This window comes from Manis pentadactyla, chromosome 12 (assembly GCF_030020395.1).
Source record: "Manis pentadactyla isolate mManPen7 chromosome 12, mManPen7.hap1, whole genome shotgun sequence".
Lineage (NCBI taxonomy): Eukaryota > Metazoa > Chordata > Mammalia > Pholidota > Manidae > Manis > Manis pentadactyla.
The window spans coordinates 6,713,648-6,732,392 of NC_080030.1; the positions used below are offsets into that span (position 1 = coordinate 6,713,648).

General features: G+C 45.2%; 1 protein-coding gene and 1 pseudogene across 4 annotated transcripts in view; both read left to right on the plus strand.

Moving 5' to 3' along the window:
* Positions 1 to 6,932, plus strand: part of INSR (insulin receptor) — a 106,328-nt gene extending 99,396 nt beyond the window's left edge. For all 4 annotated transcript variants that reach the window (XM_036879306.2, XM_036879308.2, XM_036879305.2 and 1 more), the window contains one exon: positions 1,875 to 6,932. In XM_036879306.2, the coding sequence (XP_036735201.2) occupies positions 1,875 to 2,229 (355 nt within the window). In that variant the 3' untranslated portion in view covers positions 2,230 to 6,932. The remainder of the gene's footprint in view (positions 1 to 1,874) is intronic.
* Positions 2,256 to 16,105, plus strand: LOC118909146 (vomeronasal type-2 receptor 116-like; annotated as a pseudogene).
* The last annotated feature ends 2,640 nt before the right edge of the window (positions 16,106 to 18,745 follow it).

Sequence of the window (18,745 nt, forward strand, 5' to 3'; positions counted from 1 at the left end):
TCCAATTTCACTAATAATCCAATAAATATAAAGGAAAGGAAAGTGCTCTTCCTAAATTAGCAAAAGGCAGGCAGGAAGGAAGAAGAGTTCTAATACTCAGTGCCAGCAATGGTGCAGCTCAATGGCATTCTTTTCCCCCTTATAATAGCTACTCAGAGCAATGTTATTCAGTCTCAAATTGAGATCTCGCTTTCCAGCAATATGAAAACTGCCAAGTAAGGTGATAAACCAATAGGAGGTAGCAATTGAAATTTCAAATGACACTTATAAAAATGTTTTGTAACTCAATGGATAAGCCTATGTTAAAATAGTCAGTGGAAAAAACATGTACATATGACCCTTGAACAACAATGTTGTTACATTAGCCCACCTACATGTGGGCTTTTTTCAATAAATACAGTGGAAATTTTTGGGGGGACTTGTGACAATTTGGAAAAACTCGCAAACAGCATAGCCTAGAAATACCAAAAAAATTAGGAAGAAGTTAGATATGTCATGAGTGCATAAAGTATATGTAGATACTGGTCTGTTTTATCATTTAGTATCATAAAATCAACAGTAGGCTATTAGGTGTTAAGTTTTGGGAGAGTCAAAAGTTACACTCAAATTTTTTATTCCATGAGGGCGGGCACTGCCAATCCCAGCATTATTCAAGGGTTGACTCTACATACCATATTTCCAAATGACTTCAAATAGAAAAGACAAGAGGTTATATCTGAAGGAGAGTTGTGTGCAAGCTGTATTTTCTCCATATTTTTGGGTGTTTTGCACTTATTACACATAAAGTCCTTTATCAGTGTTTCTTAAGAAAAGAATTTGACCTCCTGAAAAACCCACATAAAAATGTGGCCATTTTGTTGCTTTATCCCCCAAAGCATAAGACATCAATTTAGAAAACCTAGCTTAAAGAGACATCATGTGGAAAAAAGTACAAAGCATAGTTTAGAAACTCGCAGCAAAGTATTTCTAAATGTTGCTTTATGAAGGTCGTTTCCTAACCATGCCTATTATAGCCATCTGTAGATACAGCACCAAGGAATTAAGTAGGCCCTAGGGCAGGGATCTATAAACTTTCTCTGTAAGGGACCATATTGTAAATATTTTTAGCTTTGTGGGCCATATGGCTTTCTGTGGCAGCTACTCAACTCTGCTATGTAGCCCAAAGGCAGCCATGGACAATACATAAACAAATGGGTGTGGCTGTGTGCCAATAAAACTTTATTTACAAAAACACTCCAGGGGCCGGGTTTGAGCCAGGGGTGGAAGTTGGCCAACCCCTGCCCAAGAAGTTACAGTGGGGAAGGGAAGGGGTAAATTGGAAATCCCATGCCTTCAGCTCCTGGCCTGTGTGCTCTTGGCCAAGGAAAATTGTAACCCCTTCCTGCCACCCTCCAGAGGGTAAAGGCTAGAGGATCGGCTCAGAGTTGGCCCTCTAGATTCAATCCACACAGCCGCACCCATCAGATCCCTTCAGGATCCTTCAACCTAAAAAGATTGCTGGTGGGCACAGGGAAGCCTGTCCAGGCAGCCTTAGGTAGGAATTCGTGAAACTTATGAAATGCATCAAAATGGGGGAGAAATACAGGAATGTATAAAAGGACGAACTGTGTTCAACACGTGGCAGCATCAGGAGAGGCCCTTTCTGGGTCCGGCTTTGGAATGAGGCAGCCCCCCCCCCACCCCAGGCTCTCTTTCCAAAACCGTCTTTCAGCTCCAATGGCATTGCTGTGTCTGCCTTGCCTGCTGCCTGCCCTTTGATGTCCGCACTTGTCATCCGCGCGTGTGGGTTGCGGGGGTGAGGGGTGGGCAGGGGCCGTGGGGCTGGACACCCCCACCCCCCAGACTCACCCCCGACGTGTCCCTCTGTCCCTCAGCACCGACCTGATGCACATGTGCTGGCAGTTCAATCCCAAGATGCGACCGACCTTCCTGGAGATCGTGGACCTGCTCAAGGACGACCTGCACCCTAGTTTTCCAGAAGTTTCCTTCTTCCATAGCGAGGAGAACAAGGCGCCCGAGAGCGAGGAGCTGGAGCTGGAGTTTGAGGACATGGAGAGCGTCCCCCTGGATCGGGCCTCACACTCGCAGAGGGAGGAGGCCGGGGGCCGGGACGGAGGGGCCTCCCTGGGTCTCAAGAGGAACTATGAGGAGCACATCCCCTACACCCACATGAACGGGGGTAAGAAAAATGGCCGGATTCTGACTCTGCCGCGGTCCAGCCCTTCCTAACAGCCCCTGCCTCGGGGCGGGGTTCCATGGTCCTGTTCGTCGGGTTGAAAGGTCTCCAGCAAACTCAGGATCTTCCCGCGCATCTGCCACCGTGTCAAACAGCCGAGGAGAGCGTGTCTGTCTACGTCTGTTCTGCTTACGACTTGCAGCACGTCTGTGGGAATTGCCAGCGCGACGCGTCCGCAGAGAGCCGAGCTGTGATCCCAGAGGGGAAGGAGTTCCTGGGCGGCTCTCCTTTCCGACGACTGCAGTTTCAATCCAGGATGTTATTATTATTATTTTTTTCCCTAGGAGATGGGAAAAAAAAAAAAAACACCTGTTTTTACAAAGTTTTTTTTTTTTTGCTGGTGTCTGAGCTACAGCATAAAGCATAAAACTTGTTTGTGGAACAGAAGTTTGAAAGAAAACAAACTCCTGTTGCAGTAGAATTCCAAGCTTTACGGAGTGGGCTTTGGGGAAGGTTTTTCTCATCCAGGTGGAAGGATTTTTTTTTGTTTTGGTTTGGTTTGGTTCTTCTTCTTCTTCTTCACAAAATCAGTTCCTCAAATTGACCAATAGCTGCTGCTTTTGTACTTTTGATAAGGATCTGCAGTCCCGGTGTGTGGCTCACGTGTGTACGCGTGCGTGCGTCCAGGTTAGACACGGCCAGGGTGTGTGTGTGTGTGTGCGCGCGCGTGTGTGCGCAAGGCATTCATGCTGAGTTCACGCATTGGGGATCGGCCCGTTGGAGGGTCTGCGCCCCAGGGGCCTGGGAGCCCCTGAGCTGCGCCGCCTCCTTCCTTCTTTACCGGGAAGGCTGTGCCCTTGACAGAGTCTCATGCCCCGTAGAATCTCAGGAGTCTTCTCTCCCTTAACTTTGGTGAAAAAGTATTTTCCAGGAACCGAGGGGGCAGTTTGGAGTGAGAGTGCATCTCTCCAGACCAAACAAAGCCAAGACGTAAAAAAGAAAGAAAAAGGAAAAAGAAAAAAAAAATCTAAAATGATAAAGATGTTTGAGAATATATTTGTGACATACTTAATTTAAAAAAAAATCTGCAGCACCAGCCTCGTAAGTTATTGACCATTTCCGGGGGTTGGGGGGAGGGCTCGTGGGGAGGGTCTGCCTGTGTGGGGAGGTGGCCGGGGAGGCACCGGGGGCCGATTTGCTTGGTCTTAAAGGCATCCATTTTTCTGGGAATAAAGCCACGTGAGCTGCTAACCCTTCTGGACACGGTGAGGCCACGCTGAGGGTGTGGGCAGTTCGGCTCGACGGATGGGTTGGTTTCTGCTCAAGTGAGCTGGCAGCCAACCCCCGCAGCTGTGTCCTGCCTGTGACCACACTTGTGGCCCTTGGATCTTCTGGTTCTCTGTGTGTACCTCACGAGCTTCCTCAACTGGGTGTGCACGTCCTGCAGTTAACTGTGCAAACACAGCAAAAACCAGATGCCGCAGTGCGACTGCACAGATGGACTTTGAGAACACTAAGCAATATGAAGAGAGATGCATCTGTTGGCACCTCTGCCCTCAGGGCATCCGACTGTCCTCAGAATTGACCTCCCAGAAGCTGCTCTGTGCCCGGTGGCCTCAGCTGGGCCAGGTGCGGGGCCCAGGTGGGACTCTCAGGTGCTCACGATGTTGCAGTACCTACGAAAGTACAGTGTGCAGGAGGAACTGCTAAGGGTCTTCACGCTCCTTAGGACTTCTGAACAGGGGTGAATCCAGGTTTCTTCTCTTTGGGGAACGAACCCCAGCTGCTCAAATAAAGAACATGGTGAACTCATTATTTTGGTTCATCAACATGCTCAACCACGGGTTATCCCTGAGTGCATCCTCTCACGAGTTTTTGACGGCTTCCTTTCCTTCTCTTAAGAGTTGCTGGCTTAAGAATGGGATAGAGACACAATGGCGACCTCCGAACCTTCTCAATTCTAGATTAAGAACACAGGTAGACACAAATCCCAATTGCCTATTGCGATCTTGCTTATGTGATTTGAGAGATTACGGCATGTGAACTATTTCTGGGGAGCTTCAGTGATTGGGCACAAGGAGTGAGCACAGAAATTATTTTCGCCAAATTTATTTTGTACATATAAGAGGGTCTGTATGTCAAGTCAAGAAAAAACACGTAGATCTAGGTATTTTGTTCTTTTTCATAGGAAATTTGTAGTGGCTGTATATGACACTAGCAGGAACTTTCACATTTTTCTAATTTAGAAAGGTTTTTCTTATATTAGGGGAAAATTATTTATTTTAATATATAAAAAATCACTGTAAAAATCACTTTCGTAAAAAATGGAGTGCGTGTAAATTTTTATCAAAAAATAAATAAACAGGTGAATGTGGGGCAATGATTTTTTTTTTTCCAGCACAGACTACCTCAGGGTACCGTTAGAATGTGGTTCGATAACGGACACCTTGGAGACTTCAGAATTCTGCCTGGATCCAGTTTGAATTGGGAAATCCAGATCGGCCGATTCCGAATGCCAGGGACCAGTAAGAATTTTGAGGAAGGGCACTGGGATCAAGGATGGCCTTCATAGGAGCATAGATCCTTTTTCTGGCTGATAATTTTTTTTTCTGAATTTAATCTTAAACAAATAACATCCTCTGTCCATTGACAGCGTGCTCCCTAAACGTGATCCGAGTTTCAGGGCGTCTGCTGTGTGGGGTGTTCAGGCCTGAACTATCCCCCCTGGGTGAGGAGGGGGCACTCATCACCTGCGCTTATCTGCAAAGCCAGAATCCCCAGTGTCCACTGCATTCCCCCAAAGTGAGCACTAAGATGCCCTGAATTCTTCCTGCTTTATTTCCACTCCTTTCAGGCTCAGATGCTTTTCTGGTGGTAGAACAAGTCACACTCACAGGCATCTTACACAAAAACACCCGATGTAGTGTCTCCCAGTGGGAAGGGGTCACGTTGAAAAAAACCTCAATCTCAAATCCACTGGTGTGCTGAGTGTATTTTTTAGCAACAAAGCCTTGGACTACTGTATTGTGGTTTGGTTGATTTAAAGCTGGTGCTGTTTGACTTGATGGGGCTTTGAGAAGCCATGTGCGAGTGGGCAGGGCTGTTGCCATACCCACAGGACCTCACTGCCCTGGCCATACTTTCAGGCATGCCTCCGTAGACGCACCTTTGTCCGCTTGCCCTGGAGAGGTACGGTGGAGTGCTGCACCCACCCTGCATATTCGGGATTTCATGAACATCATTTTGCTGTCTCTGCTGCTACGGTAATGAGAGTGAGGAGCCGTTGGGTCACAAGCCTCCTGTGGCATCCAACAGTGTTGATTCTATAACAATAGAACTTCAGCCCTGGAAAATCATGATTGCCCTGGGGGGTTGCAGTGATGGGTTCCCCCAGAATGCAACAAAGCCAGCTCAGGTTGACGCTTTCTTGTCTGCTTTTAAACCTGTCTCACTATTATCAAAACCCTTCTCATGAATGTGGCAAAATGCATGGTCCTAGTCTCTTCTTCCGGGAGAAGAATACCAAACATGTTACTGTCTCCCTGGACGGGTGATGTCCAACACACGTCTGGAAATGTTCATATTCTGGGACCTGTCCGGGATGTTTCCCAAAATTTCAAGTTAGTAGGAAGAGAGAAATGCTGCTGGTTCTCTTGGATAGAACTGAGCGCAACTGAGGGAAAATGAAATGATTTAATGATGTGCACATACAATCTTGTGATCATCAGAGATTGCTGCCAACCGATGGGCAGATCTTCCACTGTCTTCCACCAGAGCCGACAGTCCGCCACAAAATGTGTTTGTTGGGTCGGGAAGTATTTCTCTGTAGCTGCTATAACATAGGTCAATGGGCAGGAACCCCATTAGAGCATGGCCCGTGCTAGGCTGTTCAGGTCAGTGATTGGATGTGCTGTCATCCCAACAATAGTCATTTTTCTACTTTGTGGTGAGTAGAAGTTAAGGGTTGAATGTCTTTTGGATGCCACTTGGCAAGTCCTTGACACCTCAGGCTATTCAGAAATTCTGTTGCTGGCGGGGAATGGGGAAATGCTGATGCGTGTAGAATGGAGTCCCTTCAGAAAGGCTTGCAGACCATTCTTCAGAATATGGATTTACACCAGAGGTGACGTTGGGAATGGAAAGAACAGAGCAGCGTTTGTTCTTTCAAATGCATGGAAGAATGCAGTTGACATACAGGGGTTACAACTGAAGGTGAATATTTCCTGAGGGGTCCCCCAGAAACAGGAAAAATGACTTTCTGAGTTCATTGTCACCTTGGCAATTGATCAAGGTCCAGAACCAGCCATCAGCCAATTTTAGGGCCACCAGCCCCCAGAAGTCCTGTTAGAAGCCAGATGGTAGATCTGGGGTTCATGGTCCTATCTGAGAAGGAAGGAACAGCCCCCAAAGGAGTGTGCATCCATGCACATGTTCAGAAATGGCCTGCTTAGTCTTTCTACTTTGTGTGCCTCGGGGGGAGTCCTGGTCTTGCCTGTCAGCAGCAGATAACCTCCCATCCTCCATCAGCCGCACAGGATCAAATGACTCTCCGTGTGTGCAGAAAACAACTTGGAAATGCAAAAGCCACCAAAAGCTTGATGATTTTTTCAATGTTTTCCTACCAGAGTCAAGTAGCACCATGTACAGAATATGCCTTTTTTTTGGAGGGGGGAGGAATATCAAAACTGCTCTGCATGTAAAATATGGGATAATTAACTGTTTATATGAAAAATTCTGAATAAATTATCTGAGAATACTCCTGTTTTTGTGTGATTTCTAAGTAAGGACTTGCAAACTGTGTGGGGTTGTGGCGATGAGATGGGCTGTGTTCAGGGAAATTTCCCAGGAAGCTGTGGGTGCCTGTTCCGAGAAGGGACAAACCTAGGTTCTTCAAAGCAATGAAGGAGGTTAAAAATTGTTAACTAGCCAGGCTGATGATTTGCTGGTTCATAACTGTACAGTCATACTGGTGGTTGAAATGTTGAACTATTTCCATAGTAGGTAACTGCTACCCCCAAAGCGCCCCAGGCCTTCCCATGAGCTAAGTACTGAGGGGTTCATTCCCTAAATACCAGGAGCCCTCCAGGGTTTAGCTCCATTCCACCACGCTGGAGGTTGACACATTAAATATTTTTAATGTCATCTCAGGAGCACGGGCCTGCCCCCAGGGGTGGGTGGCCAGCATGGGACCAACAGATTGAAAGAGGATTTTAAACAGCCTTAGGCTGAACACACAGTGCAGTGGGTAAGGAGACAGACTCCCTATCTTCAGCTTCCCACATGACTGAATGAATCACATGACCTCACGTGTCAGTTGTTGCTGTGTAACAAACGGCCCCACAATGGCTGCAAACAGCAAACATGTATTTCTCACAGTTCTGTGTCTGGGCTGGTTGTTCTGGTCACAGCCTCACTGCTGTGTCTGAGACCTCTGCAGGGGTGGCTGGGCTCATTCCTGTTTCAGGGGGCTAGCTGGGGTTTGTTCATAGTGTGGTGATTGCCGCATACCCAGTGGGAAGAAAGGGCAAACCCCAAATATATAAGCACTTTCTAAACTTCCGCTTGTGCAAAATTTGCTACTGTCCTGTTGCCCAGAGGGTCAGATGAATGAGCCCAGAGTCGGCATGTGTGCAGGTGGGGATGGGGACCCCCCGAGGGTTTGGATACAGGGATGTGTGAACCAACTGGAATCAATCCTGCAACAGCCACTCACACTTCTCATTTTACCCTCCTATGATTGAGATGATAGACCCTCCTTCATGTGACCATAGTGAAGATTAATTGAGGTAACGTTTACTCTCCATGTTCCCTCCAGGATGTCCTTCCCACACCCCCAAACTCCTCCTGTGTGGGAGGGAGGTATCTGTCAGCTCCCAGGTTCCTGGAGCTTCTCCCTGGGGCTTGGGTCTTAGCTGGACTTCTTGTTAGCTTCCTACCCACTGATGGTATAGGTGTCTTTCTAGGCCACACCCCAGGCCCCCTCAGTGGGCAACAATGACCTCCCCTGGTGGACTAGGAGCCCTCTGCCTGATTTCGAATCCCATCTCTGTCATGATTAGCAGTACAACACTAGCCTAAATTCTAATTCCTCACCTATATATGATAGGGGTGGTCGTGGTCCCTGCTTCTCGGGCTGTTGTGTGCATAAAGCATTTAAACCGGGCCTGGCTAAACTACCCCATGGCGACAGAATCAAGTCAGAACCTTGGTTGCCTCTGATGGGGAGGTTGGGATCCAGGCTGGGAGGCCCTGAGATCCACCTAAGTGGTACTGGACTCCTGGTCCACGGAAAGTGAGATGATAAATGTGCATGTTGCTTTAAGTTGTTACCTTTGTCAAACAGCAGTAGAAAACTAATAAAACAGCCTAAAGATCTGATTTGAGGTATTGGACTGATGAAGAGTTATTACCTGCGTGGCGCAGAGAGTGTCCTTAACTAAGTGTTCAGCTAATAATATTCATCACTGGCATTGATGCCTATCGTGATGCCCCTGGCAGAAGGCATTCTAATGGGCTGGTCTATTTTTTTTTTTTATGGATCCTAGTTTTATTTCCTTTTAAATTGAACTATAAGTGACATAGAACATTGTATTCGTTTCAGGTGTGCAAGATAATGATTGGATCTTTATATTCACGGCAAAGGGATCACCACAATAAGTCTGGTTAACATCCGCCTCCCCACATTGTAACATTTTTTTTTTCTTGTGGTGAGAACTTTTAAGATCTACCTCTTGGCAATTTTCAGGTACACAAGGCTGTCTTGTTAACGGAGTGCTGTACAGGGCCTCCCCAGGACTTGTTTATTTTATAACTGGAAGTTTCTACCGTTTGACGCCGCCTCACCCGTTTCGCCCACTCCCCACCCCCACCCCTGGCAGCCACAAATCTGTTATTCTCTGTGTCTGTGAACTCTTAGGGGTGCACGGGCAGTATTGCCCCTTCTGCTGTCTCCTGTCCCTAGAGAGTGACGCAGAACTCCAGGATGTCACCTGCGCAAACCCCAGATGGCCCTGCCTTGGACCGTCCTGATGCTTACTTATGCTTGAAGATCCAGAAACAAAACCCTGGACAGGCCTGGCGGTTCCCACACGGACGTTCCAGCACCACCTGGTGGATAAAGTCTCACATAGCAAGTCAGGTTTTCCTAGGAATTTTCCTTGTGTAAATTTTCCAAATCTGGCAGCTGAGATTCAAAGCAATCTCTCATCATCTTTTTAATCTTTGGAGTTACCTTGCACTTTCTAATTTTGAGGTCATTTTTTTTCTTCCCTAATCAGTAAGAAGGGAAGCTTGTCGATTTCATTATTTTTTAAAAACTATAGTCAACATGCATAACATCCTTATTAATTGTGTTGCTCTATGCTTCGTATTAGGTGGCCTTCATTCTATTTGTTTATGGCGTTGTTCTGTTTGGAATTGCTTAAGCGGGATATTGACATTTGTTTTCAGCCTATGTTTTTTCTTTTCAGTTGTAGGCATCTAAGGTTCTGCATGGCTGACTGTGAGAAGAACTCTGTAGTGTTAGAAACGACCTATGTTAGAAGACAAAATAGAGGAAAAGTGGACAGGGAATGCTTGCTCCCTCAGAACAAATACCACGGACTCATGTTTGGGTTTAAGCAACAAAAATTAATTTTCTCACAGTTGTGGAGGCTGGAAGTCCCAGATCAAGGTGTTTGCTGATCTGGTTCCTGGTGAGGACTCCTGTTTGGCTTGCAGATAACCTTCCCCTGGTGTCTCTTACAAGGATGCTAATGCTGTTGGATCTGGGCTCCACCGTTATTCCCTCAGGCAACCTTTGTTACTTTCCTAAAAGCTTCATCTAAATACAGCCAGCCACACTGTGGGATAGGACTTCAACAAACGCATTTTGAGGGGACACATTCAGTCTTCAGGGAGGGGTTGGGGGCACAATTTTAAACAGGATGATCGTGGAAGCATTGACCGTTGAGCAAATGATTATGGTTTCCTGTCACTCAGGGTGATCAGTGATTGCAAAGTTGTGACCACCACGTCGGTGACATTTAGGAGATTTCCCTTGCTCAGAGTGAATGATTTTATAGTTGGATTCTAAGAGATCCATTTATTGTCCTTAATGGGAGGATGAGAGAAACCAAAAGATAATTGGCTTCAGTGTCTCACTGGGGATGTGTCTAATTGGAGATGATAGGTTTCAGAGGATGAACATATGTTAGCCATTAGGGAAATCACTTTGAAAGGGCTTGAAGCCACGGGGGTATGAAAAGCAGATGAATCTATGGGCCAGCGCCCAACGACAGTTCGCTGCAAGCACTCAAGGTTTTGCTTTGTTGTCTGGCTTTGGGAGCAATGTAGTGAGCCTGAAATGCGGACGCTTTACATACCCTGTCTCTAGTTTTGCAGGCTCTTTGACACCTTATGTACCATGATACCAATTTCTTTTTAGACACTCCATATCCCTTAGGACCACCTCTTATCAAAACAAATGCAAATTCATACTCTGCCTACTGGTGACACTTTAGAACGTTCCCATCTTTGGCTTTTGTTGCTATTTTGTGAAAGGTGGAACGAGTCTTAAGGTGCATTGTCTTGGTGCAGAGTCCTAAGAGGGATGGAAATTTTATTAGGCATTTTGTAGCTCTGGGTTTGTGCCCTCCGGTTAGCTGACACATACGTTGAAAGAGAAGAAGGTCCTCTCTGGGATAGTAAACCGATCTGTACCCCAGCCAAGAAGATTGGTATCTGCAGGTTACAAAATAGTAATGGACCGCGTCCTTGGTCGCTACCCTTGGTTCTAGTGGGAAAGGAACACATGTGGGTTTGTGGATTTAGGGTGGTGAAACACTGCCATCCTCAGGGCGTATTTTGGAATTTAAAAGCTTTGAGAAGCAATCCCCCAAATAGAATCAAATACGTGGGTAAAGGGGTGAGTGAGCAGCAGTTCTCAATGCAGTTCTGAGAAAGTCTCCCCCATTCTACCAGGCAGACGTGGGTGCCCCAGAGCCCTCAGCACCTGCTGGGGAGGCCTGCATCGGGCGGGAAGGCCTGGCTCTGACTCTCCCACCAGTCCCACATTGGCTGGTTGCGGCCCATGGAAAACGTGGCTTGGCCGTGAAACCTGCAGCAGGTGGAGTTGATCAGTTTCATGAACCAAAACAGCTTCTCAAGAAGGGAGGTCTGAGCAGCGTCTCCCTTAAGGGCTGCAAACAGGTAACAATATCTTCTTCCTAAGGGTGCGGTGAAAATTAAATGAGTGAATCCCTGAAAGCCCTCAGCACAGCCTGTTAAGAGCGAGATTGTGTGATTTTCTATCACCCCGTAAGGACGGCTGACCCAGGAACAACATGGATTGGAACTGTGAACATGTAGACGTGGATTTCTTTTTCAATAATTTTTTGGAAAATTGTTTGGAGATTTGCAATACTTTGAAAAACCGTTTTTCTTTCCTCTAGCTTACTTTATTGCAAGCGTTCAGCATATAATACATAAAGCATGCAAGATATATGTTCTTCGACCGTTTATGTTATCAGTAAGGCTCCTGGTCACCCATAGGCTAATAGCTAAGTTCTGGAGGAGTCAAAAGTTAAAGGGCGCATTTTTGACTGTGCGGGCATGGGGGCTGATGCTCCTGAGCCCCACGTTTTTCCAGGGTCAGCTGGAGTCCATATTCCTACTTTATTCACTGTTGGCTTTTCGCAGAGGGAGTTTGGTCTTTGATGAAGTGCTGAGCTGACGCCCCTGTTCCTCCCTTCATGTCTCTTTACCCTGTTCTCTGCCCCAAAAGGCTGACCCACAGAGATTTCAAGAGGCACCCTTCCCCCCTGGCTGCTAGCGGGTCCTGACAATGACATTCCTTCTCCTCCTCGAGGCGGAGGGGAAGAGAAGGAGGAAGAGGAGGTGGCCATCCCCCCCCCCCCCCCGGCTCATTCTTCACCCCCTGTTTGGTGGCGGTGGCTGACAACAGCAAGAGTTCTTGCCAACAGCTGCGTGGCCATTGCCCATTGGCTGGAGCTCTGCTCCATGCACGGTCCGTCCAGGATCCAGGCTTGTGGAGTAGTCGGGGAACTGCGACGCAGTGGGAATACTGGAAGAACATCGTTCCTTCTGGGATACTTATCTCTGGACTTCTTTTACGTTTTGTTTTGTTTTTTAAAGAGGAGGGATCATAGGGTGAATTATTTTATGATCCCCACTTTTTAATATATGTTTATTTTTTTAATTAAAATTTGTTTTAATTGCAATAGTGTTGACAGTATTATATCATTTTGGGTGTACACCGTAATGATTTGACAATTATATACATTAGGAAATGCTCACCACTGTGTGTAGTTAGCATCTGTCACAAAGTCATTACAATATTATTGACTGTATTCCTCATGCTATGTTTTTGTCCCCATGGTTAATTAATTAATTATAGTTGATATGCAATATTGGTTCTAAATATGCAACACAGTGGTTCGACAGTTACCCGTATGATTAAATCCTCACCCTACTAGTGCAGTTACTATCTGCCAACACAGGAAAATGTTACAGAATAATTGGCTTTATTCTCCATGCTGTACTAGCGTTCCTGTGACCAACTTATATTATGATTGATTATATTTGTGCCCCTTTAGCCCCTCCCCCTCTTCCCCCACCCATCCCAAACCCTCCCCCATGGTAACCACCAGTCACTTCTCAGTGTCTATGAGTCTACTGCTGTTTTGTTCATTTGTTTTGTTTTGTTTTTATATTCCACAAATAAGTGAAATCACATAGTATTTGTCTTTCTCTGCCTGGCTTATTTCACTTATCATAATACCCTCTAGGTCCATCCATGTTGTTGCAAATGGCAGGATTTCTGTCTTTGTTATGGCTCTGTAGTATTCCATTGTGTATATGTACCACTTCTTTATCCATTCATCTATTGATGGACAGTCACCTGCTTCTGTATCTTGCCTAGTGTAAATAATGCAACAATAAACATAGGGATGCATATATCTTTTCAAATCGGGGATTTTGTTTTCTTTGGGAGAATTCCTAGAAGTGGAATTACTGGGTCGAATGGTATTTCTGTTTTTAGTTTTTTGAGGAACCTCCATACTGCTTTCCACAGTGGCTGCACCAATTGACATTCCCACCAACAGTGCATAACTTTTCTCCACATTCCCGCCGACACTTGTTACTTCTTGTCTTTTGGATAGTGGCCATTCTAACAGAAATGATCGTTTTGCTCCTGATTTTAATGGCTATGCCCTTTATACAGAAATTCTTTAAGCATCTTTATCCCACAGCGCGTAAGGGAGATGACACACTGTATTATTAGTCACAGACTCATGGTGTTCATTCCTTCGGATCTGTGGGGGAACAAAACCCACCCGCATGGAGCAGCCCCCGGGTTCAGTGAGATCCTGTGCGCCTATCCCTGCCCACATGCAGTTGCGACTCATTGCTTTAAACAAGACCTAGGTTTGCTTTTTGTTTTAGCGTTAAAGGATCTGTCCCCCTACTAAGCTAATCAGTTCAACTGGAAATGGATATTGAATTTTATCAAATGCTTTCTATATGTCAATAAGCATATTGTTTTCCTCCTGGCAAAAATGCAAGGGCCTTATCTGTGAAGACAGTAAAGGGTTACCTTATTTTCTAATAGTCTGTGGGGAAGGATTCTTTGCTCAAATTGTCTTTTTGGTGCTGGTAACAACTCACGTTAACTTCATAGATAACAGATGTTCCTTCTTATTTGTATTCTGGAAGAGTTTCCTAGTAGAGTAAATTCCTACCCTTGAGTTTCAGCAACAGCTCATGTGGAGGTCTTCCAGGACTGGTGTGTATTTGGAAGTTTAGTTCTTAAACACTCTCTTGAAACCGTAGAGCAGCGTTTGTATGATTTTTCTCTCTCTTTCCATTTGAATCCGTTTTGGTAACTGCATTGTCAATTTTTAAACTTTCCAGGGCTGTGTCTCTTAGCTTCCAAAGTGTTTCCAGCCTTCATGCTTTTTCCAAATGTTGCTGCCTTTTTCATGATTCCTTCTTCACTGGGGCACTGAAGTTGCTCTCAGTTCTCTGGGTTTTGGATGGTGGAAGACACAACAACCGGACGGCACAGAAGCTCAGGCAGTTTGATGGCCAGCTTCGGCTGCACCATTCTCTGCCCACAGATGTCATGCCTCTCTGTTGTCCCCTACGCTCCACTTGGAATCGCTTGTCCTCCCCAGGGCTATCTCCAGTTTCACGTGAATATTGCTGCTGTTACAGGAAGCATTTAATGATGTGTTGGTATGAACTGAACCAAAGAATCATTTTTGGTAACTGAACCAAAGAATCATTTACAAAACCCACGCTCTGAATGTGACCTGTGTTTCCATTCATAACACTCTTTCCTAAACTGGATCATTTCCCTCCTTGTGTGTGGAATTCACGAAGGACCAACCTTCCAGAGCTTAAGTTATGCTATTTCCTTTAGCTCTAAATTCCAAGGCTTTAGGAGAGCCGACCAGTAGCCCACATGGAATGAGCTGACTGGGCATTCCTCTCTCTTGAAGTCATTGTACTGGATTTGAAGATAATCCAGGTTTGAGTCTTTCCCCTAGTTTCCTTTCTCTCCATGCAGGTTTCAGTACAAGGACTACCAGTATGTTCTGGCTGTGGTCTTTGCCACCGAATAAATCAATAGGAATCTTTTACACGACGTGACTCTGGGATTTGATGTCTGCAATGCCCGGCACAGTGAATAGGGGGCGCTGGAGAGCTCCCTCATCTGGCTGCCCGGGCTGGGCAAGGACATCCCGAATTACAACTGCAGGAGAGAGAGCAAGGCTGTAGCAGTACTTACGGAACTACACGGGCAATCTCTGCCCGGATTGGAGCACTGCTGGAACTCTACAGGTTTCCACCAGGGAAGGCTGGGTGAGATGCGAGAGATGAAACCACGTGTCCTTTGGTGCCATCCTCAGGTGCCTCAAAAGGATGGAAGGAGGGGACTGGGCTTATGCATCCCTCGAGGGGTAAAACTTTACAGAGTAAGGGGACGGAGTCTTGGTGACGTGTGTACATTTCCTTTGCGCGGAGTTCAGAGTAGGATGAGGGGGAAGGAGACAAGGTATTTCCTGGAACTCTGAGCCTGATCCGTTATTTTCCAGAAAGCTCTCAGGGAATGGGAAATGACTGGAAAATTAAATGAGCAAATCTTCCCTTTGACCGCTTGCAGGTGTTGCTGAATAACCTTCAGCACCCAAATAGTGCTTTTTGCCGATCTTCTTCCTCTGATTTCCTCCAATTTCCGTTCCCCTGTAGCTTACGTCTGGTCCTTTTGATCCTACCCTGAGTGACAATGAGCAGCGTCCCTCTCTCTATCAGATGGACACATCTCTGGCCCTTGGCATGGTCTCTCTGATGCCTCATTTCAGTTGGACCTGGGTGGGGCTGGTCATCCCAGAGGACAGGAGAGGTGCTCAGTTTCTCTCAGACTTGAGAGGAGAGAGGGACGGGAACGGAATCTGTGCAGCCTTTGTGAAAATGATTCCTGTCCCTGAGAGGTCGTATTCCTCACTCTTCTTGTTCTGTCATTTCCGGTTCAGGGAATCATCTGTGAATGTGGTTTTCATTTGTGGTGATACTGACTCTCTCATAAGCTTGAACTTCTCCAAATGTCAGCTTCTAGTGATATGGGAACTCCGGGTCACCACCTTGCAGTGGGATTTTACCACCAATGAGAGAGAATTCACACTTGACTCATTCCGGGGGACTCTTATATTTTCACATCCCCCTGCTGAGATCCCTGGTTTTGAAAATTTTATCTAGACAGTTAAGCCTTCCAAATACCCAGATGATGTTTACCTCGCTAAGCTGTGGTTCATCTCTTTTGATTGCACAGTTTCTGAGTCTGACTTTAAAACACTTGGAGAACTTTCCAGTCCATGCCTCCTTGGGAACGGTTGCTTTGGCAGCATTTTGACAGTTTTATCATAATGTGTCTTGGAGAGGCTTTCTTTATGTTAAGTTTGTTTGGTAACCTAGGAACTTTGTGAACTTGGATGTCCCAATCTTTCCACATCTCTTTAAAGCTCTCCAAAATACCGATGCATCTGCCAGTGCATCCAAGCTCCGCAACACACCCAAACTCCTATTATTTTGCTCCAGCAGTGTGCTGAAACTTCTCCTCTGGGAACCTGGACTTCCAAAAGGCTTTCTCGTCCATGTGTCATGGTCTAAGCATGTCCCAAGAGCTCCTATACAGAGGCCAAGAGGGGCTGGAGTCAGTTCTTGGGCCACTGCAGAGTCCACAGGTGGAACTGCAGGACTGTGCCTCTTGAGCACAGACTGAGCATGCATAGTAAGTCTTGTACCCACCTGATAGCAGGGGGGGACAATTTGCTGCATCTTTGGGCTTCCATTGGCCATTAGTGCTCTGACAGTCACCATAAAGAGGCCCATGTTTGCAGTGAGGGTCATGCATCGTGCAATATTTTTTTTACGTTCATGTAAATTTAACATATGTATATTTCTATGCATATATCTGCATGTATATAATACTCCCATGCTTATTCATAATAGACTAAGGAAATAACACAAAAATGCATGTTTTTGCAGCTGGTCAACAATTTTAAAATAAAACTGATAGAGAACTTCTATGAAATATGAAAGTTTTAGCAAGATGCTGCCATTGATTTTTTCATCTGTAAAATGGAGATAGATAGTAGCATCTTTTCAGGAGTCATGTGTGTAAAATATTTATCATCATGTTAGTTGGAAATTAATGCTCCATTCATTTTTCCACCAGGATGACTATGTCATTTTTAAAAATTAAGTCTGCAGTTTTCAAAAACATTCTGTCGTCACAAAGTGAATCATTTAAATAAGTTCTTTGTAGAGTCTGACAATCCTATTGGAATACCAATTTTGGTTCCGTATGTGTGTGTATTGGGTGAACACACGTATTTCTCAAATAATCCTATAGGCCTTATAATGAAAAGCTACTTTCCCCACTCTCCTCTTTGACTCCCAGTAACAACTGCTAAATTATTTTTCTGGTTGTGATTCTGTTTCTAAATTAGCCAGTTATACAATTTTTAACTTTTTTCTAATTACTCTTCTCTGAAAAAATGAGCATGTAGTTTTCTTGCACATCTTAAAACATAATTCCTTTGCCCAACATAGTTATTTAATGAATAAAGAGAATCAAAACTTGATGCCTATTGTTTTATTACATATTTACCATTTTATGACATGAACCTTTTCCAGAGATGTGCCAAGTCTGATATTATAAATACATTTTCAACTTATTCACTATGTAAGAATTTGTTCTCCATGTAAGAACTTGTTCGTTATGCTTCAGAAGATTGGAGACTGACGAAAATTAAGCTTGGGGTGGATTAATGATTGTGCATTGAGCATTGACTCCCCTATACAGAATTTTATTGTTGTTAACAACCATTTGATCAATAAATATGAGAGATGCCCTCTCAAAAAAAAAAAAGTACACACTTCCAATTGTAAAATAAATAAGTAACAGGGATGTAATGTATAGCATAAGAAATATAGTCAAAATATTGTAACAACTTTGTATGGTGATAGCTGGTAACTAGAATTATCATGTATATAAATGTTGAATCACTGTCTTGTACACCTGAAACTAATGTAATACTGTGTGTCAACTACCCTTCAATAAAAAATAATTATCTACAAAAAATAAATAAAATAAATATATTTTCTTTCTCACTTTTTGAGCTCTTGAATTTTAAAATCTCTTCTTCTTTGTTTCTTTCTACGAATCCAACATTGATTCATCCCTCTCCACAAGAAATTAGAATCTCTTTTCAAGTAGATTCAGATGCATGAGACAATTTATTGGCTTCAGTTTGTGCTTGAGGACGGACATCCGTCTTGGGCTTGAACGTGTACATACACAGACCCACACCCTATCTGGGAGGATAGAGGAGAAAAGGATGTTTATCTCTGGGCAAAAGGAGTGGGTGGCGTTGCGTGAAAGGAAAAATATTTTACTGACTTTGTAGCACTCTTTTAAGTTTTTCTTTATGTGTATCTTTGAACCTAGTCTTGTGTGCCCCCCAAAATCTTAAATCAAAATATCGTTAGATCCCTATTGGCTTGTGACAGCAAGTTGTAGAGAAATGTGCATGTATGATCTCATTTTTAAATAAATTAGAACAGCAAATATGCGCTAAAAATTAAAAGCCTTAAATATGAGCCTGTCATTCTATTGGGCTATGTGACGCGGTAAGGACAGGGGTTAAGGATCCACAGAAAGCCCCGCCTCCAGGACCTCTGCGCACCATCCCTCATAGAGATTATAGCCCCTCCCCAGGCCTGGTGCTCACCCACAGCCCCGCCCCCGGAACTGGATTCCGCTCACATCCCCGCCCTCGGAACCGGACTCCGCCCACAGCCCCACCACAAGCCTGGTGTCCGTCCACAGCCCCGCCCCCGGAGCTGGACTCCGCCCACTGTCCCACACCTAGAGATGACTTTCGTCCGTCATACTGACCCACCCAGGGCCCAACCCGGCGCTTACAAATTAAAACTAGAACCCCTCCTCTGAAGCTGGGTTGCGTAGCCGTCGCCCCGCCCACCGCTTCAGTCCCGAGCCCC